A 27,695-nucleotide genomic window follows, 5' to 3' on the forward strand; every position below is an offset into this window, starting at 1 on the left:
TCTTTAAGAACTTGCCACAGTTTGTTATGATCCACACAATCAAAGGCTTTAGCATAGTCAATGAACCAGAGGTAGATGTTTTTCTGGAACTCCCTAGCTTTCTCCATGATCCAATGTATGTTGGCAATTTGATCTCTGCCTCTTCGAAATCCTGCCTGTACTTCTGGTAGTTCTCAGTCCACATACTGCTGGAGTCTAGCTTGTAGGATTTTAAGCATAACTTTACTAGCATGAGAAATGAGTGCAATGGTGCGGTAGTTTGAACATTCTTTGGCACTGCCTTTCTTTGGAATTGGAATGTAAACTGATCTTTTCCAATCCTGTGGCCCCTGCTGAGTTTTCCAAATTTGCTGGCAAATTGAGTGTAGCACTTTTACTGCATCATCTTTTAAGATTTTGAATAGCTCAGCTGGAATACTGTCACCTCCACTAGCTTTGTTGTTGCTCAGCTTTTCTAAGGCCAACTTCACATTCTAGGATGTCTGGCTCGAGGTCAGTGACCACCTCATTGTGATTATCAGGGACGTTAAGCTCATTCTTGTATAGTTCTTCTGTGTAATTTTGCCACCTCTTCTTAATCTCTTCTGCCTCTGTTAGGTCCCTGCCATTTTGGTCCTTTATCATGCCCATTTTTGCATGAAACGTTCCCTTCATCTCTCCAATTTTCTTGAAAAGATCTCTGGACCTCCCTATTCTATTGTTTTCTTCTATTTCTTTGCACTGTTCATTTAGGAAGGCATTCTTATCTCTTCTAGCTATTCTCTGGAATTCTGCATTCAATTGGGCGTATCTTTCTTTTTCTCCCTTGCCTTTCGCTTCCCTCCTTTCCACAGCTTTTTGCAAAGCTTCCTCAGACAGCCATTTTGTTTTCTTGCATTTCTTTTTCTTTGGGATGGTTTTGGTTGCTACCTTTTGTACAATGTTGCGAACCTCTGTCCATAGTTCTTCAGGCACTCTGTCTATCAGATCTAATTCCTTAAATCTCTTTGTCACCTCTACTGTATATTCAACAGGGATATGATTTAATTCATACCTGAGTGGCCTAGTGCTTTTTCCTACTTTCTTCAGTTTAAGCCTAAACTTTGCAATGAGAAGCTCATGGTCTGAGCCACAGTCAGCTCCTGGTCTTGTTTTTACTGACTGTATAGAGCTACTCCATCTTTGGCTGCAGAACATATAGTCAATCTGATTTCTGTGTTGATCGTCTGGTGATGTCCACGTGTAGAGTCGTCTCTTGGGTTGTTGGAAAAGAGTGTTTGCTATGACCATTGTATTCTCTTGACAAAATTCTGTCAGCCTGTGCCCTGCTTCATTTTGTACTCCAAGGCCAAACTTGCCTGTTATTCCGGTTATCTTTTGGGTTCCTACTTTAGCATTCCAATCCTCCACGATGATAAGGACATCATTTTTTGGTGTTAGTTCTACAAGGTGCTGTAGGGCTTCATAGAACCAGTCAATTTCATCCTCTTCAGCACTGGTGGTTGGGGCATAGACTTGGACTACTGTGATATTGAATGGTTTGCCTTGGATTCGAACTGAGATCATTCTGTCATTTTGAGGATTGTATCCCAGTATTGCTTTTCCTACTCTTTTATTGACTATGAAGGCTACTCCATTTCTTCTGAGGGATTCTTCCAGGTTCCTATGGAGAAAAAATCTTTACAGCATCGGACTTTCCTTTCACCACCAGATACATCCACAGCTGAGCATCCTTTCGGCTTTGGCCCAGTCACTTCATTCTTTCTGGTGCTACTAGTACTAGCCCTCTGCTCTTCCCCAGTAGCATATTGGACGCCTTCCGACCTGACGGGCTCATCTTCCAGCGTCATATCATTTTGCCTTTTGGTACTGTCCATAGGGTTTTCATGGGAAGGATACTGGAGTGGGTTGCCATTTCCTTCTCCAGTGGATCACGTTTTGTCAGAACTCTCTGCTATGACCTTTCCGTCTTGGGTGGCCCTGCACGGCATAGCTCATAGCTTCATTGAATTATGCAAGCCCCTTCACCACGACAAGGCGGTAATCCATGAAGGGGTAGATCAGGTTAGCTCCCTCTTTATTAATGTTCTGATAGCTATAAAGCCAGAGATTTTTCAGACAGATCTTCCTTGCAGTAATCATTTTATCTTGCCATCTTAACTTCTGTTTTTGTTTGTGTTCCTATATCTGATTGATGCTATTTTTTAAAGTTTTTAGACAAGATTGTATCATGGTTATATTAATTGAAGTTTATATTCTGTCACCAAAAATCTAATTGTGGCAGGGTAGAAATGTGTGAAATAACAAAAATAAAATAAAGGAAGATTAATTTGTTTATTTAGCACCATCATAAGGAGATGAGAAGTTTCCATATCAGCTTCAAATTGTAATTTATGGTTAATCAAATTGTAAGTTGGTGGTTAATCAAAAGAAGCCAGCTTCAATAATTCACTTATTTTATAACATTTGTATGTCAGGATTAATAAAATGATTAAAATGCAAATCTACTGTATTAGTGTGCAATATATGTCCTCAAATTTCTTCCATAAGTAACCCTAGAAGTATGGTTTCCAAATTAAGCATGTCTGGTTTGGCATGTACAGTATCTGAACACAGGATGCATAATATTTTTCAGCTACTCTAATCGTAGTTAGCAGTAGGTTAGTTAAATCTAATAAAGCATCTAAAGTAACGTGCCAGAAGTGGTATTGACTTGTGTAAACATTTCCTGACAACAGAAAGGTAGTTTGGAAGCTGATAGTTTTCATTACCATTTCCAGCTCCATCACAAGGCAAATTCCACACAGTCACAGCATCCTGTGGTCACATGGCCAGCATTTGCAGCCTCCTATCAGCTTCCCCAGGGGACGCGGTGGCTCAGTGGGTTAGGACGCTGAGCTTGTCGATCGGAAGGTCGGCAGTTTGGCGGGTCGAATCCCGAGTGCCGCGTAACAGAGTGAGCGCCTGTTACTCGTCCCAGCTTCTGCCAACCTAGCAGTTCGAAAGCACGTAAAAATGCAAGTAGAAAAATAGGGACCACTACGGTGGGAAGGTAACAGCGTTCCGTGCGCCTTTGGCGTCTAGTCATGCCGGCCACATGACCACGGAGATGTCCTCGGACAAGCGCTGGCTCTTCGGCTTTGAAACGGAGATGAGCACCGGCCCCTAGAGTCGGAAACGACTAGCACGCATGTGCGGGGGAACCTTTACCTTTACCTTTACCTTTATCAGCTTCCCCATTGACTTTACTTGTGGGAAACTGGCAGTGAAGGTTGCAAATGGCGATCACCTGATTGCAGAAAGCTGCCACATTGTATTTGTGAGCTGGTTGCCAAGCATCTAAATCATGATCTTGTGATTACAGAGACACAGTGGTGGCTGCAAATGAGAACCAGTCATAAATACCTTTCAATTCAACGTCAGTATAATTTTGAGTAGTTTCTGAATGAGTGGATGTTAAACGAGGACTCCCTCTACTATTTTTTAAAATATACTTTGTCTTGGACAAGCAGCTATTTATTTGAAACATTTATAACCTGACTTTTAAAAGGTTTTCAGACTTAGTCTATATTTAATTTGTTTATTGTGACTTAGTTGCTGCATGGCTCCAAACCATGACTCCAAACTGTTTTGTGGACAGTTCACAATACATTAAGCTATACAAACATAATACAAAACAACAACAAGATGAAATCTTATCACTCGATACAAACACATTTTACAAAGGGCTTCATCCATCCTAACCCAACATGGATAGTCCTTGTTAAGGGACTGCTTTGTGTAGTTATGTGCTAATGAAAAAATAACATTGGAAATAAGACATTTCAGACACTGTGAGATGAAAATGCATTGATGAGATTTGAGAGATACAATTAACTTGGCATGGTTAGGGGTTGAGTCTTCTCTTTTTCTCTTTTTCTGGGGTACATGTTCTTTTCTAGCTATACACATTTTTTCATAAAGATTGTTAGATTCCCTGAAACATTTCAGCCTTAGGAAACTTTTGTGCTGTTTACAAGTAGGTGAAAAAAAAAGCATGATGGAGGCTCTGCCTTTCAAAGGGAAATTAACCAACATAGAATATAGCAAAGCTTTCTGCTCATTATTGATCAACTGATTTTCTTATGAAGCTGTGAAGTATTTATATTTAGAAATCTCCTTTAGGATCCAAAATAAATTTGGAACATAGAAAAGATGGGTATCAGGTGGCATATACATCTGAATAATAATAGTTTAAACATCTGGCTGACTGTGACCAGCCATCATCGCCATCATCATCATCATCACCATTATCATCATCATCATCATCATCATCATCATCATCATCATCATCATCATCATCGCATAACTAAATAATTTGTGTTCTAAATAGTGCAGGATACAGTGCAGTTAAGTTGATATTAGGAATTGAAAATAATACGTTGAATTTTCATTTTCACGTGGATCTATACTAACTCTATTTGTATTTTCCTGAACTAAATTACCCTAAATTTTCTGTACTCTGAATTTTTCTATTCTAGCACCCACAGATATGTATACATGTATAGATTCGAAAACAAAAAACAAAAAGATTTTGTTAGACTTTTTTTAAGCAGGAGTTTTACATTTAGCTTGATTCTCAAGTTTTGTGAAGAAGGCAATAAAAAGATAGCTGGAGGAGGAAAAAATAACCAGGAAACAAAAGGTGTAAGGCAGAATTCCTGAAAGTTTCTTGCTATTTACATATGCAAACAATCATCAGTAAAAAGGTATCTATTCTAATGTAGCAGGACTCTTAACATTAAATGCTAAATGTTTTCAAAATCTCAGTCTTTTGCAACATGTCTTACCCTAATATAAACAAATTATTAGACTTTGCTAGTAGAATATATTTATTGATAGTTATATTTCAGTAGATGCCATGCAATGGCTTTGAGATTTAGATATATATTCCTTGTATCACATGTCTGTATATAAAAATACAGCTATGCTACTAGCTGAAGTGATTATTTAATGCAGTTTGAAAGGAGTTAAAAAAGCACAAAACTGCAAGGAAACCACATTGCTTGCTGAGCTGAATGGAATGTCATTTCATTACAGTCAAGTGTTAAATTACAGTATTTCTCATGTAAGGAAAATAAAAGTTTTACCAAGCGTTACAAAATTGGTGGAGAGAAAATATTTCTGCACAGGAATTACTATGTAGTCAGTATACGGACTGTAATATGGCAATCATAGCATGTGTATTTTCTTTGTAAGTTCATGTATTAGTTTTGTGTGGGAAGCTCCAGCTCAGTGCAGCCTCCCAACACAGCTGTATGCAAGAATATATATATCTCTGCGATCACATTACAGTTTCTGTGCTAGTTTCATACTTGGAATAGGTTTTCATCTAGCAGTTTGGAAATGTTAAGAGAAACAGCTGCTCTGTGGCCAGCAGGAATAATTTCTTGTTGGGCTTGACTTCAGATAAGAGACAGATTATTCTTTTGATTTTAAGATATATGAATTAGAAAATTGTGGGCATACTCTTCTATGGTATGTTATAGGGAAATTAATAATGTTATTGCTTACTAAGTCAGACAGCTTATTTAAATTACAGATTGACACAGTTAAGAATAGTTGATGTACTGTTTATTTGAGAGCCTACTGCAACTTTGGCACATGTGTGAGCAATCAATGCCTAACTTAATTCAAACAATAATGCTAGAATTATCATTTGGAAATAGGAAATTGCCATTTCTTGTTGGTGTTGGTCTTATCTGGAAAATGGCACCAATGGAGCCTGGTTTTCCAAAGCCAGGGGTGTCAAACTCACAACGTCACATAACGTGTCGTGACGTATCGTCACTTTTTTTGCCATTGCCAGCAATGGGGTGGGCGCGGTTTCGCTATGTTGCATCCAGCCCATGGGCCGGCAGTTTGACACCCCTGTCCTAAGCCCTCTTAAGAAAGGATTTGTATACAAACATACAGAGAATCTCCAGTGATTCAGTTAAAGCTGAAGTAAAAGTAATTACCAAAGAAAGCAAATGAATTATTTCCCACCAGTTGGCAGTAGTTTAGAATATAAATTGGAATGACTAAACTGTTTTGTTGATTATGTATTAAAATTATATCCATAGGCTCACAGGTAGCAATTGATTAAAAACAAGATTTTGATAAGTAAGGTATTAAATGTAGTATGAATGTACCCAATGATGCTTAAAATAAAGAACCAAGGAATCCCCCCCCCATGATATTAATTAATTTGAGGAGAAGCAAATTATAATTCCCAGGACTTAAGTCATTTTCTCAGCATAAAGCTACAAGAATAGTGTTCTTGACAGCAGAGACCAATATTTCAACAAGCTCTTTGATTAGAATAGACAATAAAACATTGTTTATTTTCCACCTTATGCATTTTTAGCCAGAGTTTATCAGAAGGTTAGGTGGTATCAACTGATACATCCTCAGATAACTTGCAATATGTTGCCAGAATTTCAAACTCAATATAGTTTAGCAACAAGTAAAAGCCCTTACCCCTACCCACCAATCAATAGGTGTAAATGCTTAGAGGTAGGCAAGATGAAGAAATAAGAGGCAACAGAGATTATAGGAATGCCCTATATTATTATAGGGTAGAATAACAGAATCTTGAGAATCTGTCAGTTTCTTTCTGCCCTATCTTGTCCATCTTTCTGAAGCAAAATCAAGTCAGAGTTATTATGAGTTTCTTTTTCATGCTATCTACTTTTCTAGGCCTGAGTTACCTTACTTTTCTCCTCCTTTAATAGTTCATTGTTCTCTTCCCTAGGTCAGATCTATACTGCTTCACAATATGTTTCTAAGGATGTTTTCTTAAAACAAAACCAAATAAACTCAAAGGGTAGACTTGATGGATCACTAGGTCTTTTTCTGCTGTCAGTTTTCTATGCTTTTATGTTAGAGGAAACTAGGAGTAGAGTTTTGTATGGAATGACACTTATACTTTGCTCCAATACTGACCAAAAATTTCTAGACTTCATTTCATAGGCATCCTGATCTTAAATTTCAGCACAATTTTCAGGAAATTTTCAAGTACCTGGACATCTCCAGATAACTTCTTGTGTTGTAGCCCCATTGTTAACAGAGCTAAAACATTTACTAGTACCACGCTGTGCTTTCAACAGCCATGCTGTATCATTTCTAAATCACCCAAGAACTGTTTTTTAACATTTGAAGATGTTAAATCTCACAATTCCATAATCTGTTTTGGAAGTCTGAAGTCCATACATTTTGCCAAGGTGGAGAAATATGATCAAAAGAGCTTTGGAAGAAAATCTATTCATCTTTTTTTAAAAGGTAGATGAGATCTCTCCAAAATATTAATGTATGGAGAGAGCACTACCACTACAAGGAAAACTTATAGAGAGCACATACTTTTTATGGACAATTTCCCAAATTGCAGTTTTATCCTACTTGTGGGTTTGGGTTCTGCTATACCAGAATCTGCTTTTCCAAAGCATTATATTAAAATATTAATTTTGCATCCAAATGAACATGGGATGTTTTATTAGAGATTGTGAAGGATATTGCAGTCTGTTTAGTTATTTTCAAATGAATTGCTGTTGCTACTAAATTTTGGCTTATTTTTTAATCTCATAGTGATTAAGGTGCTGGCCTAGAAATCAGGAAACTGTGAGTTCTAGTCCTACTTTAGGCACAAAAGGTGATTTATCTTTTAACTCAACCACGTCACAGGGTTGTTGTGGAGAAAATAGGAAGAGGAAAGAGTATTATGTGTGTTCACCACTTTCAATTACTTATAAAGTGATAAAAGTACAATAAAAATAAAATAAATTAGTAAGTTTCACATTTTACTCCTAATATTTGGAGCATATTGCTTCACAGTTAAGAATATGCTAAGCATATAGCCTTCTTTTAGTTTTTACTTGATCATAAGAATGCTTTGTCAATGATTTCTAATTTTGTTGTTGTTTCTTAAAGGAAAACGCCAGATCCATCATTTAGGGAACCAGCTGCAACTAAATCAACATTGTCTTGATACAGCCTTCAACTTTTTCAAAATGGCAGTGAGCAAGCACTTAACCCGTGGGAGGAAGATGACCCATGTCATAGCAGCATGCCTCTACTTGGTGTGTAGGACAGAAGGCACTCCACGTATCCTTTCACGGCTTAGCAGTCAGACCATTTCAAAATGTCTTGGATATTTCTAGGACTGTATGAATAGAAGGTTATTTTCATATTTGTTAAAGCAATATAAAACCATTCCAAATTGGATAAAGGTAAACAGTCGATGGAGATTATTAATTGATGGGAATTATTAGATTTAATGGCATTTGGGTAAGGGTATGAGTTGGAGATAGTCCATCTGATTAGATTATATCACAATGTGATTATTTTTCAGGGGAATCTACATTTTTGACCAATATTATAGTTCTAAATCCTAAGACACACAAGTACTGAAGGGACTTGTTGACTAGGTAACATGTGACCAGTTCCTGTCTTTTATAAGTATAGTTAAGGATGATTAAATAATAGATGTAATTATGACGAATGCATTCTAATGATAAAAACTGTGTGATTGATCTGGAGTCTAGTCAAGTGTTTGTCCTTTGTGCTAAAACCCTATCCTATCTGCTTCTGCTGAGCAAATGATTTATTTTGAATTTTTGTACTTTTTTCTGTTTTAATTTCATACACCTGCTTTTGCTGTAGCATTTTCTTGTTTTTGTTAGATTTCTGGGTATGTTCCCATTTTTCCACATTATTCTTGTTAAGAGTGAAATTAGATTCTGATGTCCAGACAGATAAGAGATCAGGGTGAAGACCATGTTCTTTAAATATAAAATAAGCAAAAAATAATCCTGTAGGTAAAAAAATCAAACAGGAAAGGAAATAGTAGATACTAAATTACTTAATATAAAGGACGATAGGAAATACATAGAATATAAAATAATAATAAAAAGATGTGTTGTATGTAACTCATCAGAAGTTGGGAAAAATAAAAAAATATACTAAGGAGGAGAGAACAGAGAAACTAATGGTGGTTGGGTGGAGAAAGTGAATTTATTACATTATCCATGATTTATCACATAATCCATGGAAAAAGGGTTAGTGATCATCTACTCATAGAAAAAAAGATGGTTTGGTTATTGGCAGCTATTCTGCTTTTTAAACTTTCCTTGATCCAACAAACCATTCAGAATATGGGACTCTTTATCCTTCCTTATTTTCAGATAGGCTGTAGATTAAAACCATTTCCCTCCCATTGATTGTACCATTTATGGGGTTAAACAGCTTTTTCTCTCTACTAAGTCATCCCCAAATACTTGAACTTGCTCACAAGTTAATGCATCCCTGGGCTCTGAGTGCTCTTAGGGCCAGAGTCCCTCAGACTGGGAAGTCTCCAGAGGATGCTAAAAAAGTAGCTGATAAACATGGCAAGAATGCCTGGACCACTATTAATATATTGGATCTTGACAGAACTAAAACCTTTTCTTTCTTTCTTTCTTTCTTTCTTTCTTTCTTTCTTTCTTTCTTTCTTTCTTTCTTTCTTTCTTTCTTTCTTTCTTTCTTTCTTTCTTTCTTTCTTTCTTTCTTTCTTTCTTTCTTTCTTTCTTCTTTCTTTCTTTCTTTCTCTCTTTCTCTCTTTCTCTCTTTCTCTCTTTCTCTCTTTCTCTCTTTCTCTCTTTCTCTCTTTCTCTCTCCCTCCCTCCCTCCCTTCTCTGTTGGAATAGACTTTCTAGCCTGTTGCAGCAAACCTTATAAATTTAACATATCTATTATTGAATAAGCTTTTCTGGAGAAAAACAGTATTCAGTTCCACATCAGATAGTATTTTTCCTTAAGTAAATGCATTTCACATTAGAAAGCAAACTTTGTTATAATTCATTTTTAAGATTTATTTTAAAATGTGAAATACATTGATTTAAGATTTGTTTTCCTGCTTTGCTTTAAAATGTTTGAAATATAGAAACAGTTTTAAATATTCATTGCCAATAGTGTTGTGAAGGGTATTAAATGTGCACGTCACAGTGTACAGATAGCCATCTATATTATGTTACAACTTTGTTCTGTAACACTTCATATAATTCTATTTATCTGCCATGTTGCTGGGTGTCTGGATTTATGCAGTGCTCTAGTGCCAGACATAATGTTAGCTTCCTGTGAAGATGACCTTCTTCTTCATGTGGCAGGTCAGCTTTTGATCTACCCAAGATAAATTTGTGACAGATTTTTTTTTTTGCTTTTTTTGTATTTTTGTCTATGGTTTGACTGGGTTTTCCACTTTTATAATGGATAATAAATTGAAATGCCATATAAGTAGCAATTACAAGCTAGCTACTATATTTTAGTTAGGGTTTCTAAGAAGGCCAGACAACAAACTTTCCTCAGTTAAAAAAGAAATATTTTATTTTAAAAGGGATAACATTGCAAAAGTTGTCAGGGGGACTTTTCAAAAGAGAGCCATTCATCATTTTAAAAATATTTCCATACATCTGGTGGTGCGGCTGTTAAATATGCCCTCTTTTTTGACAGGTGGAAATATTTAAAAATATTTTATGAAATAATATTAGCATTTTAATATTATTTTATTGGCATAAACTGCTTCAGGTTTCCACTTGCAATTATCTTGACATCTGGTCCTCAGAAAGGGGTAGTACATGAGAGAGGCCATCTGGCTTAGTGATTTATGTGATTCTGTTACATAAACTTAAACAGTGAAATGGATAACAATTTTGTGAACATGGGCAAGCTGGATATAGTAGAATGATTTCGCTTAATATTCCTGCTTCCTTGCTTTTTCCCAATATGTTGACTACTTTTGTTATTGTGGATATGCCATTTCATTAGAATCGGATCTTACAAAGAATTAGGGAAGCAACCTCTCTTTCTGGGCAGCTAGATACATGGAAGAATACCTACAGAGAGGGGAATAGTAGTTTAATGGTTTTCATGTTGAATGGCTCCAGGCTCAGCCTCTAGCATCTCCAGTTAAACAGATCAGAAATCAAATAGTGGACAAGATATTTGCAAAAGTTTTGGACAGCTGCTGCCAAGCAGAGTGGACAGTGATCCTGATCAAAGAGAATATTTGTAGCTTAGGGATGATCTTTGGGGTTCTTGGAGCTCTCCGAGCTTGGCTGTTTTCTTACAAATATTTCATTACCAAACTAGGTAACGAATCAGTGCTAGAAAAGAGTGGAGTTTGCTTTCTTTTTATATATTAGTGCCCTGTCAGTATTAGTGGGAGTGGTCTTGTTGCTTTCTTGATTAGGCTGTTGTTTACTGTTGTCTTGCTTGTTTGAGTTGGTATGTTTTTGATTGGGGTATGGTTTACTTCTCAGTCGTTGGCCTTAGTATTAATCTTGATATAATCTCTATGTGCCTGTAGGTGGCTGATTTGTCTGAATACCAGTTTCCAGGAATTCTGTAGCAGTTTTGGACTTGGCTTGGTCTAGGATGCTCACAGTTTCCCATTTGAAACTATGGTTAAGTCCGTTCATAGAGATAAACAACATCTACATACCATTCAAAAGAGACAATCAAAGAGTCAAAAAGGGAATAAAAAGACCAAAAACACCTCTTCATCAGCAACCAACCAGACAAATGATCTGGTCTGTTGAAAAGTCCCTATGATTCTTCTATCACCATACTTGATAAAGCATCTTACTTTGTGAAATGAGAAGTCATATGCTTATCCATGTAATAATAATAATAATAATAATAATAAACCTTTATTGTCAAAGTACAACATGTGTACATTGAGATTAGCTGAGCCTCCCCCCGTGCTCTCTCCCCCCAACACACAGTGACAACAAACCCTCCATCCTACCACACCATGTGAACCAACTACACCACACACCGGCCTCCCAAGTCAATTCTGCATAAGATTACAGTATGTCCCATTTAAAAGCCTAACAGCCCACGGATAAAAGCTATTTTTCAGCCTGTTGGTACGGCTGGCTATGTTCCTATATCTCCTACCGGATGGTAGGAGAGTAAAGAGATACCGTCCAGGGTGTGAGTCATCCCTGAGAATCTTCCTCACTCTTCCAAGGCAACGAGCCCTGGCGATGTCATCCGGTGGTGTCAGGGAACAGCCCACAATGTCTTGTGCTGTGCTCACTACCCTCTGTAATACTTTCCTGTCCGTGGCTGTCAGACCAGCATACCAAACCACAATACCATACGAGAGGACGCTCTCTATAGTAGACCGGTAAAAGAGGGTCATTAGCTGTTGTTTTACCCTGTTCTTCCGCAAGACCCTAAGAAAGTGAAGCCTCTGTTGGGCCTTTCTAGCCACCTGGGTTGTGCTAACTTTCCAGGTCAGATCTTCACAGAGGTAGACTCCCAGAAATTTAAAGGAGGAAACTGTCTACACAGTCCTCCCCGATGTAAAGTGGGGCAGGTTCCTCCTTTTTTCTCTGGAAGTCTAACACCATCTCTTTTGTCTTGCTGATGTTTAGGTGCAAGTTGTTGTTACTACACCATATGGATAGTTTTTGTACCTCCGCCCTATATGCTGTCTCATCCCCACCTGTAATAAGACCCACCACAATTGTATCATCTGCAAACTTGATTATCGCAGTGGATGGGTTAGATACACAATCATAAGTGTATAAAGAGTACAGGTAGGGGCTAAGCACACAGCCCTGTGGCGTGCCAGTGCAAAGCTTCAGGGGGGTGGACAAAGCAGACCCGACCCTCACTGTTTGTAACCGATCCCTAAGAAAGTCTTGAATCCAATCGCAGATGGCGGGGGAGAATTTCAAGTCAGTCAGCTTCTCGATGAGAATGCTCGGCAAATTGGTGTTGAAAGCCGAGCTGTAGTCAACAAAAAGCATCTTGACGTAACTTCCAGGTTTCTCGAGATGACTTGCTACAGAGTGTAAAGCAGTAGCTATGTATATCTATACCGTGTGCATCTAAAATATTACTTCTATAAATGTGTATATTTATTGCATATCTTCAGAATATTTTTCTTTCTCCTTAATCCATATTTCTTTATATCCAAATATTGCTTTCTTTTTTCTTTTGCCATCATTCATGAATATTAAGAATAAGAGAAAAGTCTCAGATGTGAAAGGTGGTTGAGCTAACTTGCTTGTCACATGATGTGTCAGGACGTATCGTGACTTTTTTCCCCATTGCCAGAGCTGGGGTGGGCGGTGTGACGCATCTGGCCTGTGGACCAGCAGTTTGACACCCCTGACTTAAGGGGTTGAAAGACTGCTATTAAGGTGCTCATAGTGTCAAAGGGACAGTATTCCACTGAATGAGAATAGCCTGTGTCTTTAATATCATAGGAATGCAATATTTTTAAAGCTTTGCTGGACTTTCAAAAAGCAGGTTCAACACCATCACTTTTCTTGTCTCAAGGTAAGGCTTTGGGAGGAGTCTTCCATTGATCAGATCTGTTGGTTTTGGATCATGACCATCTCTGCAATGGATTTTGATGATACTCAACCTGTTCTGGGATCTGCTGCTATTGAAATTTCTATCTACATGTTGTTTGACCGTTCTGAATGTGGATGACTTCTGGGCTAAAATTCTGTACAGTTTTTTTTGCTGACTTCAAAGGATTCACTAGAAGCAGTCTTAATCATAGTAATATGGACTAGAACATGCTGGCTGAGGAATTCCAGGAATCAAAGTCCATAAATCTTAAAAGTTGCCAAGACTGAGAAACACTTGTCCAGAAGAAAGCTGCCTGTGTATTTTCCTGGAGTAAAGCTGAGTTTTTCTTTGATGTTGAGTATTGTTTTTATGTTTACATTTGCTCTCAGCCTTGCATATAAGTTGAGGTGTTTTTTCAGTACAGCAAAATAGGACCCTCAGATTTCATCTACACAGGTCTGTTTATCAATGAAACAACACATCTGTAAACCCTGTCTCTGACAGAATCTGCTGTGTAATTCTGAGGGACTCTTTGAAACAGATTTCAACAGAGCGCATGAGGCTGTAGGTAAAAGGAGGAGGTAAAAGCGGTTATGCAAGCAGAAATGTGCTTATGCAACCACAGGTATCACTTTTCATGTATGATATTTTGAATGGTGTTTCTTTTGGTATACCTTTAATTTCTTTTCATCATCCGCAAACGGAAGGTTTATTGCGTTGTTCCCCAGGCACTGTGATATTCACTTAGAACATTCTTCATATCGGAACAAGAGAAAAGTGTCTTATACGCTTCATCTCATTCAGAGCTGTCTATTGTGACAAGTCTCCATGATCTTGTGAGAAATCTTTTCTAATTCTGGGACTTTTATTTCTTTGGAAATGGATTTTTGGGCTATCACCTGGTGTTAAAAGGATATAGGAAATGGCTTCCGTGCCAGTACTGTTTTTTAAATTTGGACTTTTAACTGAAGAATGGCAATCTGACTTCTCTCTGACCCTGTAATTTCACTTCTGCATCGTGTTGGACGAATTACGTGCAGGAACTTGTGCTATAATCTTGGCAGGAAAGTACTTGCTACTGCTTTTTGTGGCATAAGCAAATAAAGGAGGCAGTCAGGACCATTTGTTTTTCAAACTTCCAGTGGAGGTTCAGACAGGATGAACTAATACTGTAGTCATTCTGCTAGGAAGTATAAAGCCTCTGGCATCTGCTACTAACTGGGGAAAAATTTCATGATAGAAAAAGAAAGGATGAAGCACTGATCCAAAATCTATCCTTCTTCCATTTTCCATGGAATAGTAATAGAGTAGACATTGGAAAGTCAAATTGATCTCCCAGTGACTACATGGACAGAGTCATGCAGTTTACTTGGCATACTCATTGCCTTCTTCTCGGATGGTTTTTATAGTCTGCCAGTCTAAAGGCAGCCTTTTGCTTTTTAGTCTCCCATTTAAGTATTCACCAAGTACTCACCTGCTTAACTTCCAAAACCAGACAAAAGTCAGAAAAGAGCTGCTATTTAACTGTTCTTACAAGTAATATATTATAGTTTATTTGCTTGATCTTTGTGGCTTAAAGAGGATTTGAATATGAATGTACAGTAAGTTTATTAATATCCAACATTCTTTCTTTTTTTGGAGGTTTAGAGCATGTTTTCCAAATTTGGTCTTTCCAAATTTCTTATATAGAAATCTATAGACATGACATATATTAATATAAGCATCTTGAACTTTTCTATGTTTCTAAGCTGGATTAAAATCAAGCAGTGGTTCCGATACTATCCCAGATTTTAAGCAGCGTTCAGTATGTGGAAGAGCTATGTAGCTTTTTTACCAGTTTCACCAGTTATTTGACAATATGTGGCTAAAACCATATTTGGGTGTCACATTATTTTTCATATGTAATGTTTGTTTTAGAAGGGAAATTGTATTGAATATGCGGTTGGCAAGGGAGGAAATGATTAGGAAAATTATTTTGAATAATGGAAGATTTGCACAATGGAAGATATTTGGCTTTATTTTTCCTCTTCTAACAACTTTTGCATAAAAGCTGTAGCAGTGATGCTAATATTTCCACTTTCCTGTATTCATATCTATTCTCACAATAGTGTAACGCCACCATTGGATCTGCAACAGGCTATTAATACCAAACTGTATAAATATTTTCAACTATCAGTTTATTAGTGTAATTTGCTTATTGTATGTTCATGTCATAATTTTGATGCTTCATGGATGAGTCAGCAAGAGAAGAAAGGAAAATAACTACTTGTCTATTCCTTCGAATTCTAAAATGTTAGCAGCTGTTGTGCGTACATATTCCAGGATGCTTGGAAAACAAAATCTTTTCTTTTTTTAGGTATGAAGCTTTTTTACCAGGAAAAAGCATTAATACTTGAAAGTGCCAGGATTTAGTTTTGTTTTTGTGATGATTTTATCAGTAGCTATTCTTCTCTGTGAATAAAGTGTAGCCCTTTAAAATTAAATCAGGCCCTGTGAGCTGTCTTGCAGACAAATCAAATCATGAAAGGGAGAAAAGAAAAAGAAAAGAAAATGAATGGAACAGGAGCTGCTGGATCAAAAACCTTTGGATTATTGTCAACACTGAAACATGTTTTGGATTATTTCAAAACTATATCGTTTCTTTAGAGACAAAGAGTGTTGTTCAGAAATATGAATACACAATACGTTTCTAAAGTTCCAAGAACTTTAGAAAATGAGAATGTCTCAAATTAACAAATAATTAAATAAATAATTATATTTCTTATACTTGATGAGAATAATTCAGCAATTTTAATGTGAATTGTAGACAGTGATTATTTAAAAGGGATTTCATTATATTGGAAGTATAAAATAATGGAAGATACATAATGAAATTGATTTCCCCAGTTACTGACTTGTTTTGGTTGACTATCATAATTTGTCAGTATAGTTTTGGAAACAATAATATGGTTTAATGGCATGAATGTTTTTTCTCAATTACATACCAAAATGTGTCATTTATTGTTATTATATGGGTTTATTGACAATGGGCTATAGCAAAAAGTAATCTTTTGCGAGGGAAGGACGGTGCCACCCTGGTATTATGACCTTTTATTGGTAATATATAGTCATTCTCTGCTGCTGAGAACTAGTTTTCTATTGACAGTGGAAATAATGATTAATTAGGTCAAGGTATAATTTTTCCTTTAAAAGTTGACTTTTAAATAAGTGTTCTAATATGTTGTTCTTTTTCATTATTTTTCCTTGCTTTTGTATAAAGTAGATAAATAAAACTCTTTAAAACCAGGCTAAATTAATTTAATTTAATTTAATTTAATAACATTTATATACCGCCCTTCTCCCTGAGGACACAGGGAGAATGTTTTAAAAATGTTTTAAAAATTTACAAATGTTTTAAAAATTTACATTTGAAATTTATCTCTCTAATCTGTAAGAAAATGTTATTGATTTTTGCACTGATGGTATTATTTAGTTAAGTAATAAAGTGTCTAAAAGCAAACCATCAAGCTCAGATAGCACCAAGGTCTCCATAGTTCAACCCTGAGCTACCTGTATTCTCTTCTATTGGTGCAGATTTATTTAAAACATTTGCATGGTGACCCATTTTAAAGCAAATTCGAGGTGGCTTACAACCAAGAATAAAACAATATAGACACAGTAAAAGCAAGAAACAATAAAACAAACAAAAAACCAGAAAAAACCTGGCACTGCAGCTATTCTTCTTTGATACAACCCAGACATTCCCCTCCCACTCTGACCTCACCTTATCCCAACAATAAGGGATATGATCATGTTAATGCTGAATCAGATTTGTGTATATAACTGCTTTTCAATGAAATTCACAAATATTGTCTTTAAAAACCCAACGCAAATACCTCGTTAGTAGGTTTAGGAAGAAGTAAACTTTAACCTTGCTAGTTTATTTGAATTTACATTGGACTAAGATAAGCAGTACAGTTTTCTGTGGTATATGTGCACACATGGGTTTATGAATATATGGACTTATAACATGGTTTTTACTGAAATGAAAACATACAGTATTGTAATTACTAAAAAATAATAAGCTAGCATTGAAAAGCAATTAAATGCAATCGAATGAATGAATGAATGAAGAAATAGATGTTTTCTCCACCAGAACAATAAGAATTTCTGAAAACCTCCGGGAACCTGAGTCACCTTGTAGGTGGGATAGGCTGCATTGAAATTTAATAACATAAATAAACCATCTACAAATGAAAAGTAGTGGAATACTTGACATGGTGTTAGGATGATAGAACATAAGTTCTTAAAGGAAATAATGTCATGGAAACAAATCATATTTAATGAATAAGAGTTTTAATCCAAAAGTGTTGCAGAGTAATCCCGTTTGGGCAAAGACATTAATGACAGAAATAGTTCATATGTATTCATAACCTCTAGTGCAGTATCTCTAGACACCTTTTTCCCCACAGATACCCCCCTTTGGGCTAGCCTGGCTTCATGTTTGATCAGAATGCAATTGGATGTATATTGGTGCAACTCTTCTGTGGCAAAAGGGTCTGCAACATTTAAGATTACAGGAGGGAGCAACAATTTTTAAAATACATAGTTCTTCATTAGAAAAATAGTGGGAAACAGAAAACTGGCAAAACAGGCAAAGCAGGATGATTTGAGGCAGAATCATGACAGCTAGTCTACCGTGGTTTTTTTTAAATAAATGTGTGTGTGTATTTTATTTCTGTTGAGATATTTTATGGAAAGAAGCATCCAAAAATACCAGGTATAGAATAATAAGTAGTACCTGTCTCAGTAGTAGTTACTGTGAGAAGGATCTTGGAGTCCTAGTGGACAATCACTTAAATATGAGCCAGCAGTGCTGTATCTGCCAAAAAAGCCAACTCAGTCCTAGGCTGAGGGATAGAGTCAAGAACACGTGAAGTGTTTGTAACATTTTATAATGCCTTGGTAAGACCACCATTGGTTGCCACAATAGAAAAAAGATGGTGAGATTCTAGAAAGAGCACAGAGAAGAGCAACAAAGATGATTAGGGCACTGGAGGCTAAAACATGAAGAACAGTTGCTGGAATTGGTAGTGGTAGTGGTAGGGAGGTAGAAACTCAAGATTGCCCTGCCTTGATTCTCTTTTGTGTAAGAGAGGGGAAAGAAAACTTTGGTAGGCTTTTAAGATTCTGTAATTGTACCTTGCAACAGTAAAATAAAGTTACAATATTCTTTGTGGAGTCCATTTCCTGATTTTTCTTACCAGATGAACCCACTGTGCACAGAAGAGTTTGCTCAATAACTGTTACAACATCAGCTATGACTTTATATACAGATAACAAACCCGCACAACTTGATTGTACAATTAATGCATCAGTTGGAACAAGACTTGCCTTAGCCAGGGGCAGTTCAAAAACCTGCTGCCTGGCCAGTATGTCTTTTCTCTTATGGAACTTTGCTGGATAGGTTTCGAGAGCCCAAAATCAATTTCTAGCTTTTATGGTTCAGTGTGTGAATTTTTACTGTAGGTGTGCTAGCAAAATTTACTACAGATAACTCTTAGTGAGATTTAGTTTTGAGTCTGGTCAAATGTGCTGAGGGTATATTGAGGGCATGACAATTATTGGAGAATAATTACAGAAATTCATGCAAAGTATTAGACTTGAGAGGTGTGTACAATTTGATCAGAATGAAAAAGATATGAATATTTAGCTGTCTTTGATACCAGGTAGGGCAAATTTGAATAATAGTGATGCTGTAAAAATTGGTTAATTTAGTGGGGTCCTCTCCACATTATTAAAATAGTTTCCAATTTTTTGGAGGGGGGGATGTTAATTTCTAGAGCTGTATTTGGATGGCATACTTATTTTTCCCCAGACCCATCTTTGCATGAAACTGACTCCTTTTAAAAGAGTTTTAGAGTAACTCTGCAGACACAAGCTTTCTGCCGAGATGAAAAAATACGTGTTTGGCCTTCTCCAATTGGATTATAAGGATTACTAGTTCTCTACAAAATGTGTACAAATGGATCCTAGAAAAGTTCAGTCTGTACACTTAAGACAAATACTTAAAAAATAAGTAATGTCCTGCATTTTCTGGGCTTTGCAAATTGTTACAGAAAGCTAATCTTAATTTTGCAGAGCATACAAAATCTCTCACAACACCTAATGAAAGAAATACTTTAAATATGTTTATTCAACATCAAGCAACATTTCGAGATTTGAAAATTTCAACACTATCAGTTCTCGAAAGTAACAATTCTGGTGATAAACTATGATCAAACAGAGCATTTAAGCATTTAAGTGTGTTCTGACAGTGAGAACAATTAATGAAATAACTTGCCTCCCAGAGTTGTGGTGTTCCATTATTGGAGGTTTTCAAAAATTGACTGGACAACCATTTGACCTGGATGGTGTAAGGTCTCCTGCCTTAAGGAGAGGGTTGACAGACATGTCAAACTTGTGATGTCACGTGATGTCGCATGACGTATTGGAGCTTTTTTTCCATTGCCGGCAATAGGGTGGGCGCCGTTTCCTGGTGCACGTCCGGCCCATGGCCCAGCAGTTTGACACCCCTGGACTAGAAGATCTCTGAGGTTCCTTCCAATCCAGCTGGAACCAACATGTTCCTAAGTAGTCAGGCTTCTTTTTTTAGGCCAACAAGATACAACTCCCTGTGGAAAATTATTCAGACAATTCTGATTAATGTTATGTGCATTTACTTTTGTTAGACCAGTATGTTATACTGTCTGTAAAATTAGACATTCACTGATGAATTAATGATCTAATTGCAATTTTATGTTGTCTTATTTTGTTTGAAAGAGAAAATTATTATTTGTAGACTGTAATAAGGTTAAGAATACATAAGGTTAAGAGTTGTATTTACTGCTTCTTTTCCTGTTTATTACGTTTAAAAAATCTTGCAAGCTTGTGCTGGTTACGCCATAATTCTTTTTTGTCAAATGGGCATGAATAGGCTTGAAGAAAGAACATTAATTTTTGTTATAAGTAGAGATTAACTGAACTATTATATAGTTCCCTCCTGAACTATAATGACCTTGTAGAGAGAAAATTGTTTTTCAAATTTTGTGTTTATTTTTAAGCTATGTTTTTGTTCTGAAAAGTTCTAGTGAAAAGCAGAACAAAATCTGCCCAGTGGACTGTAGAACTATACAGTTGGAATTGATTTTATAGAAAAACAGACAGGCAAGTCTCAAACCTCCTCTCTCACAAGCCCTCTTAGTCTGCAAACGCTAGTTCTGTCTCCTGCCTTGGCGTTTTAAAGACCTTAACATTTAGAACACTTTGATGGCTCTACATTTACTGGCCTTCTCCAATCTACTGCTCTCCAAATATTTGGGATTACATCTTAAGGATTTTGCATTTGAAAAGGCTTAGTCTAATCATATAAAGCAGGGGTGTCAAACTGCCGGCCGTGGGCCAGATGCATCATAGCAAAACCGTGCCCACCCCATTGGAAAAAAGTCACGATATGTCATGACACGTCACATGACGTGAGTTTGACAAAGTGATAGAGGGTTATTTGTGTTACTTTACAGTGGATATAAGGACTTTAGCTGGGTTTTATAAAACTTTTTCGCTTTAGGCCTCCGCCGTTGTGTGCAAAAAAAAAAGGGTTCAAATCAATCAATTTCAACTTCTTGCGGGAAAAAAAAACATCTCACAAAGTTGGAATTGATTGATTGAACTTTTTGGGCCCACCCAGTCTGCTGTTACCACCGCAGCCATGCCCAACCAGTGGGCCACGCCCACTCAATTGGTCACACCCAGCCAATGGGCCACACCCACCCGGCACCCGACGATACATAAGTGGGGTTTGGGCACTTGGTCTCTAAAAGGTTTGCCATCACTGGCCTAGAATATAAACCCCAGAGTATTTTACCACCATGCCTGTCATGAATTTTGTTCGTTGTTCTTGGAACTAGATCAGGATGATCTGTATTTGGATAATTGAAAATTGAAAACTAGTTTTGGAAGCAGAGACTATAGTGCATGGGCAAAAGATAAAAAGTATTTGGCTCCATTCTGTGAGTCAGGCATTAGTACAGATCATGCAGGAAAAAAACAAAGCTGAACCAAACCATATAATAATTGTAAGGCAGCTTTTTGATACCATATAAGTGGGTTACAGCTATTGGTTACATACTTTTAAATAAAAGCCATTAAAGAAGTTTCACTATATGCAATTTAGATGTTTTTTTAATGTTAGAATCTTGTTTAAGATAGCCAGGTAGCTATTTAGATTTATAGAGTTGATGAAAAGTGGTAGGTAGAAATGTTGCATGCAGAGGTCTGTCTGTCTACATGCTTTTCAAAAATAATAGACCTGAAACTCACTTGAAGCTGAGCAGTAATATGCCTTGAGCTCTGAAGTGCTGTTCAGTATACTTCATTCAACAACTATCTTTTGACAGCTTAATTCTGTACCTCTTAACTGGAGTTTATCTTGTAAATAAAGAAACCATATTGTAGATAATCTTTTCAATTAACTAGTGTCCAGAATAAAATAAATTTAGCAATGAGTGGGTGATTTCTCATTAAAGGTATTATTTAGTACTGGCTCTCCTGTGTCCCATTGTACTTCCTATTCTTTACAAAAACCTTTTTTCTTTAGTCTCCATTTTCCTGTCCTTGTAGAGTTTCTGGTCCTTTTCCAACAATCTAGTTTATTCTTTCTATGTCCCCAGAAAATCCTAGAAAATTATTGTTTGACAATTTCCATAGCAATTATATATTTTTTAAATTATTGTGAAAACATAAAATTGCACCATAACCCAAATGCACTTAATTTGGTAGGATATGCATGTGTGTCCATTGTGTCTGTGTGAGAGAGACAGAGAGAGATGGCCAATGTGTGAGAGAACTTGAAAAATCAGTTGTGTATAATATGTCAAGCTATATTTTTCATATATTTTTGTATAAAGGAAGTTCATATCTACATAATATTTAATATACTGTGATTATGATGGCTAATTTATGATCTACGCTGTGGTGGCACAGTGGCTAGAATGCAGTATTGCAAGCTAATTCTGTCCACAGTCAGGAGTTCGATTCTGACTGGCTCAAGATTGACTCAGCCTTCCATCCTTCTGAGGTTGATAAAATGACCCAGATTGTTGGGGAAAATATGGTGACATTGGTAAATGATTCAGAGAGTGCTGTAAAGCATTATGAAGTGGTATATAAGTCTAGTGTTATTACTGCCTCTTTCTGGTTGCATGTAATATGTTTTTATGATCCACAAAAAAGAGAATAGATATAAAATCTTATATTAACATTTCACTGTATTCGGTGATACATCAAAATATGCAAAGGATTGTTGCTTGTTAATCAGGGTTTTTTATTTTTATTGAACTTGAACTTCTTCAACTTGTCTTGAACTTCTTCAATTTTTTTTGTTTTGTATTTTTGTATTTTTTAAAGATACTATGGACAGTGAATTGATAACCTTCAAAATTAAAATTTAATGCTCTACTCTACCAATACATCTGTACTGCATGCACTCTTTAGTGCTTAAATGTATTGCTATGTGAATGAGATGGGAGGTCTCCACATTTGATATATAAATGAAATAAAAATAGCTAGTTTTGAAAAATTCAGCCAATATGAAGCATGAATCCTTTTCCCCCTTCACTTATTATGCTTCTCTTTCTGATCCGTTTGACTTACTAAAAATCACATTATATTTGATTCCGGCATTGGCTGGGAATATTTTTATACTTGTAGATTAATTTTTCTTGGTCACAGTTGACTTCACCAAGTTCATCAATGCTATTTCAGTCACTCACTTCTTGTTCAGATGTGTCTGGTTAAGTCAAAATTTGCGTCTGGAAAAAGCTTGAAAATTTTGCTATTGGTTTCTTGCCTTTCCCTCTTTCCAGTTCCCGGTATTTTTATTTTGACATAATAATACCTTGACTGCTTTAATTTGGGTGCAAATGGACCCAAATTGAAGATCATTTCATTGCTGTACAGCCAACTCAACATTTATAACTAGATCTAAACTTTGCTGTATTTAGTGTTTTTTTTTGTTTTTTATATAGTTCCTTTTGTGATGGACATGAAATATCCGTCTATAAATAGTTGCCAAATGGTTTTGCCCAAAGGAATAGCCTTGCAAACAAGACTATATGGGTCTCTCAGTGCTTGCATGGATAATATTAAACTATCAAGGGGGACAAATGTTGGTTTGTGTTTTGCATTCCAGCCTGAGGAAAGACCTGAAATAAGCCTTGCTCCAGCCTTGTGACCTTTCCTTTTCCAGCAAGTTGTTGAGAATGAAATCACTATTTCTGTGGTTCATAGTCCTCCCAACTTTTATTGTCTCTCCGTCCCCAACTCTAAAAAAGCTTGCAAACAAAAAAGTGTTTTTACAACTGCTTCCTACTGATAATTGCTCTCGCTCAGGCCAGCCCAGCAATAGCAGATGACACATTTTCCCTTTGTTCCATAGTTTGGCATCTAAACATTGCCAGATATTACTAGACACGGATTAAATGTTTGTGGTCTGAACTTTTCTTATTCTTCTTTATTAATGGAATGGGTCTCTGAATCTCCTTCAAAGAAAGTTGATGACTAATTAGAGTTTGCCTTGCCTCCAAAATGTGGAATCCACTCACTTGGGGGCTGCATTTCGCCTGTACTATTTTTAATCTCAAGAATGGAGTTAAGCTTTTCCACTTTATTCAGCCCTTTTGAGTTATAATAATTGTGGCTATTTTTGTAGGTATCTAGAGGTTTATATTTTGGCTGTCTTAAGTGTGGTATGACAGGCATAAATTGAAATAATAAAATTATAATAATGCAAAAAAGCATAATTATAAATAATGCCAAATCCGGTCTAAACATCTGGCTGACTGTGTGATTAATCATCATAATAAAAAGAATAAAAATAATTCTTTTGTGCTCTGTATTTAATCAGGATGTACTGTGCTAAACCATTATTCATTCTTAAGGTTTGTATGTGTGCTAGGCAGTCTTTGCTGTGGCAGATTCCTTTTGAGGTGTTTGAAATGTTTGACTATCCAGCTATTGATATGCTACTCTATGCATCTCTATGCATCTCTGCATCTGCCAGACGGTAGGCCTGGGAAGTCTGGTACTGGATATTTATATAAATTATATGAGATGCTTTCAATGCTGTGCTGGTAATGTTTTGAATTACAAATTGATCACTTAATAAACATTTTTATATGCCCTGTTCACCGCCCTGAGTCCTTCGGGAGAAGGGCGGTATAGAAATTCAATTAAATAAATAAATAAATAAAATTTAAAATTACAGTGAGCTAGTTTTTGCTAGTTTCTGGCAGTAAATGCCCGTTCAAAAGAATGGATTCACATTTACAACCGCAGCATTTGCTTAATAACTGCAGATTGCTTTAATGACCAGTGCAAAAATGTTGTAAAATTGGGTCTGGTTCCATGGTTGCTTCAAGTTACAACTGGAATGACTTATGACTTAGTAAGACTTACTACCTATAAATGACTACCTGTATATATATTAATGCCTTTTTTCCCCCACCCACACTCAACTGAACCCAGGGTGTTGTATGCTTTAGCAGGATAGATTGCAGGAAGTTCTCAACTTACAACCACAATTGGGACTGGAATCTCAATTGTTAAGTGAAGGGGTCATTAAGTGGGATGTCCACATGACTATTATGCTCAATGATTGCAATCCCAGGACTCCTGGGATTAATCATCCTGGTTGTTAAAGTGAAAGAAGGACAGAGGCAAATCCTTTAGTAGGCTCCAGGAACACTTGGAAGGAGAGGAAATCAAGAACACTGGGGCACAACCTCAAATTGACAGGAGGGAAGTTTAAAAATAATGAAGAAAGTATTATTTCACATAAAGAGTAGTGGAAGCTTGGAAGTGGAAGTAATGGGTCAGTCTGGGATCCCATCGTCTGATAAAAATAAATAATGAAAATAATTAAAAAATAATAATAAATACACAAATTAAATTAAAAAGAAAACAACTCAAAGAGCAGACTCGATGGATCACTAGTTTTTTTCTCCTTGCCATCAGTTTTCTACGTTCCTATGAAATCCTTTGGTGGGCTACAGGAGTGGAACTGAAGATTTCAACTTTGTTTCTGTGGCCAACCGAACGATTTCAGCTCCTCTCTTTACCTTCTACGTGCAGCCTTCCTCATCGACTAGCTATACATACTTATTTAGCTCTGGTTCCAAGGAAAAGTAATTAAGCTTTAAAGTACGGTGCTTTGGTTTAGTGCAGGGGTAGGCAACCTCGGCTCTTTTATGACTCATGGACTTCAACTCCCAGAATTCCTGAGTCAGCTATGCTGACTCAGGAATTCTGGGAGTTGAAGTCCATGAGTCATAAAAGAGCCGAGGTTGCCTACCCCTGGTTTAGTGCATATGAGTGAATGACTAATCTATAACGAAACTAGAGAGTGACACCTTCAAAGACCATAAAAATCTAACCTTCTGGCCTCAGAATTACAAATTGGACTCATAAGTCCATTCTGGCTGGTTGCATAGCTTCATCCTTAGTTTCAAGGTCATTCATATTTGGAAATAGGCTTTTATATATACAGATTCTTCTTTATATACCGTAGCTTTTCTTTGAAGAGCTAGTAAGAACTGATTGGAGGCTGACAAAATTGTTTCTGAATAGTCTGGAACACTAATAAACCCACACCCTCTTCTTTTACTGGTAAAATAGTGCTCTAAGGGTGTGTCTGTGTAAAAGACTTGTCTGAAGTTGGATATGCTTATACAGGCCATGTAAACTTATGTAGCTTTTATGTAAGAAGAACCCAAAGAATCAATGCAGCTTCTGTATTTTTGTATGTTTATGTTAAGCTAAGTATAACTGATTTACAATACCAGTAGATCTTTGCATTTTACTCTAACACAACATATGCATACTTTTTAAAAGCCTGCATACCACATGTTTGTATCGAAACTACATGTCATATTCTTGTAGTGTAGCATATTTTTATTGAGAACTGAGCAGTGAATTATGAAGTTTTTCCCCCCTTAAATCTTACTTCTGCTATGGCAGTAAATAATATCTCTTTCTGTTTCTTCATCTGCAATGTTAGAAAAATTAAGATTAACTATATAAATTAATGTAAGTATTATTGATTTCATTAAGGATTTGCTAGTTAAATGACCATGCATACCTCATTTTTACCTAATAAAATACAAGGATTTTTGGCAATTTGCTGAATGAAATCAAACTAATATTCAGTATGTTCCTTACTCAGCTGAATGATTTACATAATTTTTTTTTATTTAGCAAAATTCATATGGCTGCCCATCTCAATGAATGTGAATGTACAGTCAGCAGCAATTAAAAACAATATGACAGCTATTCATTAGAACAAATAAATATAAACAAAAACTAAGATTGCTGGAGAGGTACAATATAATCTTGATTGAAAGGAAAATAAGCTTAGTACTTCATTCAGTCTGCTTCTGAAATGATTTTGAGAATAAAATGGACTGCAAGTGAACAGATCATGGCAGGGTAAGAAAAGGCCGAGCTTCCAATGATAAAAATACAGATATAGTGTATAATTGGACATGCTTCCCACCTCTTTTGACAATATTTACTAGGTAATGCTGCATGTGTTGAACTAAACGTGTGCACACAATTTACTAGAACCTAGTAGAGATTAAAGTTTGAATTGGAGGTTGGGTTCCAGAGCAAGCTTGATCCTGTTTTGGGACAACCCATAACTATTTTTATTGAAGGAGGAAAATCATGATTTGGTTAAAGATTAGAGAAATAAAGTTTGGGATTCTGGATTTTATTAAGATTTATTCTCTCTCCCTTGTGACAGTTGCTATGTCAGGCACAGAGGCTGCTAAAACTTGGCAGAGGTTTTGTGCCTCTTAACAGTTCTGTTTTGAAATCTGTATGCATTGTTGGCTGAGTTAACCATTTAAACCTTAAGCAAAGTTTCTCATATAAATCCAAGAACAAAATCCAACTTAAATATTTGCGTGCATCCTCCCTCCCCTCCCCTCCCCGCTTTTAAATCTCCACCATTTCCTTGCTAAGAACTGGAATATTTAGATGTCCTGTTTTGTGTGCTTCCAGAATAAAATGCTTTTGTCTTTTCCTTGTTGACAGTCAAATACTATATAGCAGGAATGATTATGCTCTTAAGTTCCTTAACCTCAGGAATAGACATGCTGCTTGACCTCAGCGACCTCCTTCAGGTAATTGTATCTGCTTTTTCTATTAAAACATTAACACATGCCAAAAACTGAAAGCAGAGATATTATAATACCAGCTTTACTCAAGCAACTTTTGTTGCCTTTTCCTCCCATTTAGCAGTATTGGTTCATTCAGTGCAATAAGAATCAGGTGTT

General features: G+C 36.4%; 1 protein-coding gene across 6 annotated transcripts in view; it reads left to right on the forward strand.

Moving 5' to 3' along the window:
* The window catches only part of BRF1 (BRF1 general transcription factor IIIB subunit), a 219,917-nt gene that overhangs the window by 39,394 nt on the left and 152,828 nt on the right, over positions 1 to 27,695 (forward strand). For 5 of the 6 annotated variants that reach the window (XM_081313338.1, XM_081313342.1, XM_081313339.1 and 2 more), the window contains exons 3-4: positions 7,927 to 8,100; positions 27,511 to 27,542. In XM_081313338.1, coding sequence (XP_081169464.1) covers positions 7,927 to 8,100; positions 27,511 to 27,542 — 206 coding nt within the window. The remainder of the gene's footprint in view (positions 1 to 7,926; positions 8,101 to 27,510; positions 27,543 to 27,695) is intronic. The other variant, XM_081313340.1, reaches the window with a different exon arrangement.

This window comes from Vipera berus (assembly GCF_964194415.1).
Source record: "Vipera berus genome assembly, chromosome: 1".
NCBI lineage: Eukaryota > Metazoa > Chordata > Lepidosauria > Squamata > Viperidae > Vipera > Vipera berus.